General features: G+C 39.5%; 1 protein-coding gene across 1 annotated transcript; it reads right to left on the bottom strand.

Annotated features, from left to right (window-relative positions):
- Nucleotides 1-933, bottom strand: LOC124229345 (olfactory receptor 4B1). The gene has a single exon (XM_046644515.1). It carries the CDS (start codon nt 928-930, stop codon nt 1-3), a length of 930 nt encoding a protein of 309 aa, XP_046500471.1. The 5' UTR covers nt 931-933.
- Between the last annotated feature and the right edge of the window lie 8598 nt (nt 934-9531).

Here is a 9531-nt window from a genome sequence, read left to right as displayed (position 1 = left end):
TCACTCCATCCCTACGTTTTCCTTTTTGCCCCTCAACCTCCTCATGGCCATTTTCACCTCAGCATTTCTGAGTGTGTAGATGATGGGGTTCAGCATTGGGGTGATGACAGTATAGAACACAGCCACTAGTTTGTCCTCAGTGAAGGTGGAGGAGGGTCGCATGTAGAGGAAGATGGCAGGTCCGAAGAACAAGATGACCACTGTGATGTGAGAGGCACAGGTAGAGAGCGCTTTGCGCTTTCCCTCTGCAGGATGGTTCCTCACGTTGATCAGGATGACAATATAGGATGTCACCAAGATGAGGAAGGAGCACAAAGCAATTAAGCCACTATTGGCCAACACAATAACCCCCTCCACAAAAGTGTCAGTGCAGGTAAGCTTGAACAATGGCTGGAGATCACAGAAGTAGTGGTCAATCACATTGGGACCACAGAAGGGCAATTGGATGGTGATGAGAATCTGAATTATGGAGTGAACAAAGCCTCCCAGCCAGGAACCAGCCACCAGTACTTGACACACTTGGTGGCTCATAATGTTCATATAATGAAGAGGCTTGCAGATGGCCACATAGCGGTCATAGGCCATCACCACAAGCAGGAGGATCTCAGTGACTCCAAAGAAGTGGAAGAAGAATATCTGAGCCAGACAGCCCTCCAGGGAGATGGTTTTAATCTTGGCAAGTAAGTCTGTGATGAATTTAGGGACAACCGTAGAGGAGTAACTGATCTCCACCAGAGACAGCTGGCTTAGGAAGAAGTACATGGGGGAATTGAGACTTTTGCTGATGCTAACCGTCAGAACGATGAGGCCATTGCCCACCACTGTGGCCAAGTACACAATGAGAAATGCCACAAAACACACTCTCTGCACATCTGGATCCCGGAAAAGGCCAGTGAATATTAACTCAGTCACGTTATTTGTACTGGCCATGGATTTCACTTGAAGAAGTCAGATCTCAGAGAAGAGCCCTGTGACAAAACAAATACAATCATAACACCAATTTTTCATGTTTATTTAGCATTTGCCTATTGATGGAACCCTTTCACATGTAGCATCTGACTGATTTATTTTTTTGTTTGTTTGTTAATATAGCAAATGTTTATCCATTCACTGCACAATAGCCCACCCCATGCAAGACACTATTCAATCTACCTCACAAAAACTCTGTCATCCCCAAATCCCAAGTGAGAAAACTGAGACTCAGAGAGGTTATGAACTAGCCAAGGCCCCCATTAAGAAATGAATGCAGGTGCTGGCCCCGATGCGCAGCGATTAAGTTCGCACGTTCCACTTCTCGGCAGCCCGGGTTCGCCGGCCCAGATCCCGGGTGCGGACATGGCACTGCTTGGCACGCCATGCTGTGGTAGGCATCCCACATATAAAAAATGTAGAGGAAGATGGGCACGATGTTAGCTCAGGACCAGGCTCCCTCAGCAAAAAGAGGAGGACTGGCAGTAGTTAGCTCAGGGCTAATCGTCCTCAAAAAAAAAAAAAGAAAAGAAAAGAAAAGAAATGAATGCAGAACAAGAACCAGATCATTTCTTTCAAAGTAGTATGTTATTTCAAGTATACCACACTGAAAAAATAGTCAACACTTTCAGTATTAATAAGCATCCATATTAATTACTAACAATTCTCCTGTTCTCAATGTTTTCTCATCATGCCTTTGTTTTAGAAATTCTCAAATGATCTTCTCCTCCTGGATCCCTTGTTTCCTCCAATTATTTCCCAGAAATGCCAATCTCATTAATATTTCTGCCTTTCTAAAGAGTGTCTTCAATATTTTCCTTACATGAACTATATAAAGTTTCTGAATTCTATCAGGCCTTATGATTTTGCCCAATCCCACAGTTTCATAAATTTTTACAAACATTTTGAGAAAATTTTGACACCTGGGACCAAAGTGGACATCTAGAAGTTGTTAAGAATATAGCTCACTCTCAAACAATAATTCAAACATACCATATGGGGATTCACCAGTCTGCTTGTTTCTGCCTTCCAGTCTTACCACCATTGGCAAACATTTTTGTTAGCAGCAGGTGAGGATTTATTTTAATTCAATTCTTTGACCAAATGTTTTATTAAGCACCTACTATATGCCTATGCAATTCAGGACACATGAAGGAAGAAAGAAAGATGGCTTTTGCTCTCAGGAAGCTTGAAAATTCATTCAATTTAACAGCACATTTATAAAATGAGGCAGAGAAAAATCTCAAGACTTTTCTCTGCTTTTAAAACTACTTTGAAATATCCCTTATTCCTCTTATTTTTCCTTCTTCCACTTGTGCTTCCATACTGAAATAGATTAAATACCTCCCCTGGCCAACTTTTCTCCTCATGAGAATTTGAAGACATTCACTAGTTGAAAAAGTGCTAAGAGAATCCTCAGCAAGTCACCTCGCTAAAACCAGAGAAGAAAAGGGGGATTGCATGGAATAAAAGAAGGGCACCCAAGAAGAATGACTGAACAAGAGAGAGGAAACAAGATGGGGCTCCCTTATTGGTGCAGAGGAATGTAAACAAGACATCAAAAACCACCGAAAGAGGCCGTGCTATAGTTTGGCAGTCTGAAGGAAACTAAAGCATGTGGTTACCTGATGGTCACCATTTTCATTGTCGTTCCAAGAACCACAACAGCAGACACTGCTGCCCTTTATTCAGTATCCGTTGTGTGCTGGACTGTGGTAAGCACTTTACAGTCGTTCCCTCATTTAATTCTCCCTGTTCCACTTTGAGGTAACTAATTGATAGATGAGGAAATTGCAGTTCAGAGAGGTTAAGCAACTTGCCCAAATAAATATAGCTTGTAAGTGATTGAGCCAAGGCTGAAACCCATGCCTATCTCAAATGGAAAGGAAAGCCTCCATGCCTCAGCCAGAGGAGAAAGGGGTGAGGCCCTCCCATGCCTGAGAGAAATGATATCAAGACCAATGGTTGGTACAAAACCTATCCAAATCCATTTATTATACCTTCCCTGTGAATAGCAGGAGCATTCCAGGAAACTGCAAGTTATTGGGAATGTGTCAGTGCTACCATCTCTGGAACATGAGAGATGAAGAAGCTATGTGGGATACTGAGCAGAGTGTGAGGAATGGGGATCTCCCTTTCTTCCTCCATCCCATGGTAGGGATTCGTACAGGGGTGAGAGCTGCAGCTGGTGAGACTGGGCTATGGAATCTGTCATTATCTCCCAGCAGGGGTAACTGACAGAACTCCTCTTCACACCTAGTCTTACAGCAGCACCACCATTCTCCCTGGTCCTCAGGCTGGAAACCTTAGAGTCAACTCTAACTCATGCCTCTCCTGCATTTCCCATATTTACACAATCCCCACATCCTGTGGATATTACCAGTTCCTTCCTCTGTCTTCCTGGAGCCTCCATCTTCAGGTGGGATATAAGCTCATGTGAGGATGACCGCAGCCTTTATGTGCTCCAACCGTCTCCAGGTGTCTCCAGTCTTCATCTCCCCACTTTATTCTTTATACTGAAGTCGAAATTCTTACTGAGTCTCCCTCTGCTTGGATCACTCAGAAACCACCACTGTCTCCCAGTTTCCTGGAAATCAGGCCTAAATTCCTCTACCTGACTTTTAGAACCTTCCAAAGTACTTCCCCATATTCCTTCAAACCAATGTTACTGGCCACTAAACAACACGTCATTGTTCTATTGAGAGGTCTCCTCACCTTCTCATGAACACAACTGTTACCCACCACAAGAGCATCCCTTTTATTTTTCACATTACACCATGAGCCTGGCTCTCTTTGCCTCCCTCTCCAAGTCCTACCCACTCTATAATGTCCATTGTCTAGGAAACGTTCCCTGGTTACTTCAACATTAGTTCATTTATCTCAGCTTTCAACACTGGAAATTTAAGTGATCTTTCTGTTAAATACAGTAAGACACAGAGTATTCAGCCCATAGTGAGCCTTCAATAAATGCAAGTTATTATTATTATTATTGCTATACTGTTAAAATGCAAATTTGAACAAGTTATGCATTGACTTGAAATTTATCAATGGTTTCCCCTTGCCTACAAGATTAAATCCAACAGTATTAGCACAGCGCATAAGAACTGGAGCTTGTTCATTTATCTAGCTTCAATTGTCATCACATCCCCTGGAGCCTACATTCCAGCTCTTCTGAAATATATATCATTCTTCCAAACTTGCTCTTTACATATATTGTTCCCTTTGCATGATATTACATGTAAAAGCCTAGGTAGATAAGTGATGGTCTGGACCCTAACTAGGTAGAATTTTATCCCCTGACATAAAGCCTCAGAGACAGAAATCTGAAAAGAACAAAATAATAAAGTGATAGAGAGCCTGTAAAACCTATTGCTGTGAGCTCATATTCACATCACAAGGGCATCCTCTCCATGACTCACTCTGGACCTTCAAGTGGTACTTCACGGAATCCCAGAATGTGAATGCCAAAAAGAACTTTAGGACACATTCCCTCCAATCCTCTCCTTTTTACACAGGCAGAAACTAAGGCTCAGGGAGGGAAAGTGATTCACCCTAGATCACACAGCTATTTGTAGCCTTTCATTTTCAGTCAACCTGAGAAAACCTCTGGGTATGGCATTCCCTACCTTGTTTGGGGAATGCTCAGTCTTAGAGCAAGGAGTTGAAGGTGAAGTTTCTTCTCTTTAGGCTCAGGAAAAATTGCCTCTTCGTTGTGAGAGCTTGTCTCTTAAAGGGATATCCTGGGCTGAGGAGACGGTAGGGTCGTGCCCTGGAACACAGGATGCTTTCTTCACAACAAAACTCTTCCACAAGGCTCCTTCCTCTGCATCGAAGGCCCCCAGTGGGCTAAGCCACTTCATCAGGGGAAACCAAATAAACTTTAGAGCTGAAAGGAAATTTGTAGACCATTAATCCAATCTCCTTAGTTTATAGATGGAGCAACTAAGGGCCAGAGTTTAGCTGACTTCTCACACAGATAGTTTTTGGTCAAGTTGCTGAGGTACTGTCTCCGTGATACCAAGATTCCTTTCTAGTGATTTTGATTTTGTGATCGTTATTGCCAGTTAACAGTGTTAATCTTGCTTCACACAACAAAATTTCCTGGGTCCTGTGATCTATTAGAAAATTAACAGCCTGTGGTGGTGTGGAGAAGTCACAAAGGAAAGGATTCAGGAAATCAGTCCCAAGGCCAATCCCTAGATCAGTCATTTAGAAACAGAAAAGCAGCTACAGAAAACAACTAATGAGGGAGTGTCAGGTCCTGTTTTTCAGTTTAGAAAACCCACTCATTTGCTAGAAGACTGAGGATTGTTTTTCAATATCAAGATGCTTGAACTATTTAAAATAAATTGAACCACAAGCTGTGATCAAGGGACCTAATTCCCCATGGAATTTCTTGTCTCCAGTGTGAAAACTTTGCCAAGAAACTGTGAGTTAGGAAAAGGTTCAAAATGTGTTTCAATTTATTTAGTTAGAGAACTTTGAGAAATTAAAAACATCCAGTAATTACGCTCCGAGAGAGGTAAGTTAAAGAGATGACATTAGAAGTGTTTTTTGCCCCCATTTTCTGGGTCACCACGGGAGTATGAGACTGAAGGGAGAAGAAAAGAGAGATCCAGGGGAAGGGGCTGCCAGCTGGGTGACTTTAGGCAAGTCCCTTCGTCTCTACAATCTGCAATTCTACAGACATAAAATGTCAGAATGAGACTAGGTTATCTTTCATGTCCCTTCTCACTCTAGCATTCTATGCTTCAACATCACTTCGACTATGATGCCTTGAACACCCCGTAAGTGATGATGATGATAATGATGACAATCACGGGAACAGTAATTGTCATTTACTGATTACCTGCTATGTGCCAGGCACTACGCCAGAAATTTTGCAGCCATTGTCTCTAATAGTCACAGCAATATTGCAAGGCAAATTTTCTTATTGTGCATTTTTTTGTTTCTTCCATAGCATCTGTTTTCCTCTATTCCTGTCAAAACTACTCAGATTTTGCTTTGCAGGAACCACACCACCCCAGTCCCAGCCAAGTGATTTGGATGAGATTGAGCACCTAGATGTAGGTTTTGACTGGCTTAAGCAGCTCTAATAAACCACCTACTGGCCAAAATACTGGTTGAGGGATGGAAAGTCACACAGTCAGAGAGACAGGGAGGCATTTGCTGGATTCACAGGCAGGAAGCATACTCTGTCTTAAGCAGAACCCATCAGAAGAGACAGAAACATTTGCTTAAATAGTTTTGAGTGAGTCTGTCTGGTCTAGAACCGCAGCAGCCACTTTGTGACAAAGGGACTCGTGAGCTTCCAGAGGGCCGCCACGTGAGAGTAGAAAAGCAGTCAGCGTGACCAAGGGAAGAGCGTCAAGAAGGAAAGAAACTGGGCAGTGGTAACATTTGAGCCACTGCAGCAAGTCTCACCTGGAGCCCGCCTTACCTCAGGAATTTCAGTTACATGAGTCCATTCCCTTTTAAAGTACACACAATAGGATTTTTTGTCAGTCGAATCGTAAAAACTTCCAACTGGTACAATGTTATTATTTTGATCTTACAGTTGGGATTCTGAGTCTGGAAGAAGCTTGCTATTTATGCAAGGTTACCCAGCAGCTGGGTTTATAGCTATCCTCTCTCTACTTCCCAAAAAATGTTGTGACAAAAAACGAGACCAGGGAAATGAAAATGCTGAAGTCCAAAAGTGGAAGATGTATTTAAACACAGTAATATACTCATAAACAGTGTTAGTGCTTATCTCTAGGCGTTGTATTATAAGTGTGGTTAGAATTTTTTCTTTATTATTGGTAGCTTCCAAATGTTTCTAAAATATCTATAATATTTATCTTTTAAAATTTTTTTAAAATTTTATCTTTTAAAACATTATCTTTTTAAAAAACAATAGATTATTTCTAAAGGTTCAGGAAACACTCTCTACAAAATCAAAGAGAAACTGTCCTGGAAAAGAAAGGAAACAGAAATTTGTACTCCTAGAGATATCATAAACTTAAGCTCCAGATTTGAAGACTATTCTGAGCAAACTCAGGAAGTAAACATAATTTAAAATTTCATAGGATTCTTCATTATGAGGTCACACTACTCACCGTTCCCTTCCACCCATACTTGTTTCTGGTAATTGCACACTGGTAAAAATATCAACCACAATAGTTTCATGAATTCTCTGAGCTGCATCATTCTCTAACTTTAATTACACATTGAAAAGTAGATGCCAATTCTTGGGGAAATATTGCAGATGCCATAAATGATAGCTTTCGTACCCATGATGAAAGAGAACTTCTGGAACAAATTAATGGCACTTGCACACTAGTGAAGATAGACCGCCATGACTAAAAATGATCTTCAAAAAATGTTCGGTTTTGAAAGAAAACATAGCATAATGGAAAGACCACATCAGGAAAAAATGTTTTCAGATTTTGTTTCCACCACTTAGTAGTTTTGCAACTTCAGAAAATTAATAGCTTTCAGTCTCAGTTTTCATATCTGTTAAATGGGTCTAATAATACATACCTTCAGGATTGTTAGAATGTGAAATGAAATAACCTGTCTTAAAATGTTTATCTAACACAATGCTTGATATATAGTGGTTGTTCCAAAAATGTTAATTAGGATTTTTAAATTATTTACACCCATTCAAAGTATAGGTCTTTGTGTCAAATTTTATAGGAGAAGGGTCACTAAATTAAAATCTAATCAGTAGCACTGAAAATGATTGCCACTATTCCTTTCATAAAACAAAGAAGTGTCTGATAAAAAATATTTCTTCCTCCTCTTTGGTGGCAGGTGCTGCTCAAAACCTCTATTGTCTTTACTCCTTTCTATTCATGCCCACAGGAAAAATCACCTTCCCAGAATCCTTAGCAGCTAAACATGACCATATGATCCAGGACTGGCCAATGAAATGTGAGCAAAGGTAACCGGTGGAGCTTTTGGAAGTTTTTTAAAAGAGGTCATACGTAATTGGTGTCCCCAGTCGCACCTTGCTCTTCATCCTTTACTCTTCTTCCTTCCTTCCTCTTCCTGCTACAGTGTGGATGTGAGACTAAAGGAGAAGGAGCTATGTCTCTCTCACACTCAAGACCATGTCTAAGGAATTAATAGGAATTTTTTTTAAAAGCTATATACAAATAAAACTACTGTGAAAGAATCTGAAAAGGTAAATCAGAGTACTTCTAGTGATACAAATACTGAAAATTCTCCACTACAAACACATTCACAAAGCTAAAGAAATCTGCACCATAGTACTCAAAGCTGAATTAAATATAGTCAAATAAACTTTTATGGATATGAAAATAAAACATTGAGTTAGAAATGCAATAAAATAACAGAAATGGATTTTAAAAATCAAAAAGTAGTGAAATGAGAGTTAATTAAGCTCAAGAAAAATTAAAATAAAAATACAAAACTATGTCAGTAATTTTGGATTAGTTGTACATTTTTTATGATTCCCTTTTACCTTACTATTTGTTTATTATATATACTTCTTTTTAAAATATTTTAGTATTTGCCCTCTGATAAATAATAGGCATTTTTTTTAAAGATTTTATTTTTCCTTTTTCTCCCCAAAGCCCCCCGGTACATAGTTGTATATTCTTCGTTGTGGGTCCTTCTAGTTGTGGCATGTGGGATGCTGCCTCAGCGTGGTCTGATGAGCAGTGCCATGTCCGCGCCCAGGATTTGAACCAACGAAACACTGGGCCGCCTGCAGCGGAGCGCATGAACTTAACCACTCGGCCATGGGGCCAGCCCCGAAATAATATGCATTTTTAATTAATCACAGTCTACCTTTAAACATTTTTATTCAACTTCACATTTATTCTAAGAACAAAACAACGGTATACTTTCAAATCTCCTGCACTTTTTGTGTTGTTTTCATATAATTTACTTTTACATATGCTATAACCCCACAATATATTGCCACCACTTTTGCTTTAGACAATTGCCTTTAAGAGAAACTAAGATAAGAAAAAGAGTCTTTATATTTACCCTTTTTTAACCATTCTGGAACTTTTCATTTCTTTGTGTACATCCAAGTTTCTATCAGATATCATATTCTTCTTGCCTGAAAAATGTTAATATTTCTTGTAGTATAGATCTGCTGGTATGAATTCTATAAGTTTTTGATTGTCAAAAAATCTTTATTTTACCTTTGTTTTATAAAAATATCTTCCCTGACATAAAATTATGGCTTGGCAGGAGTTTTCACTTTACTAAATACTTTAAAGACATTGCTCTATTGCCTTCTAGCTTGCACAGCTTCTGATGAGAAGTTTGCTGTAATTCATACCTTCTTTTTTTATATAATGTGTCTTTTTTCCCTGGATGCCTTCAAGATTTTCTCATTGTCTTTGATTTTCAGCAAGTGAAATATGATGCGTCAATGTGTGGTTTTACTTTTCATTTCTTTTTGTTATTGTTGTTTATCCTGCTCGTGTTCTCTGAGATTCTTGGATCCGTGATTTGATATATTTCATTATTTTTGGAAATTCTTAGTCATTATATTTTCACATATTTCTTTTGTTCTATTCTTTCTCTTTCAAGATTTTTGTT

The sequence above is a fragment of the Equus quagga genome, chromosome 17, assembly GCF_021613505.1.
Source record: "Equus quagga isolate Etosha38 chromosome 17, UCLA_HA_Equagga_1.0, whole genome shotgun sequence".
NCBI lineage: Eukaryota > Metazoa > Chordata > Mammalia > Perissodactyla > Equidae > Equus > Equus quagga.
Note: the sequence above shows the minus strand (reverse complement) of the source record. Positions and strands in the feature narration are given on the sequence as shown.

What these genes read in the sequence shown, in the direction of transcription:
- LOC124229345 (XM_046644515.1), bottom strand. Translation starts at nt 930, where the DNA reads ATGGCCAGTACAAATAACGTGACTGAGTTAATATTCACTGGCCTTTTC.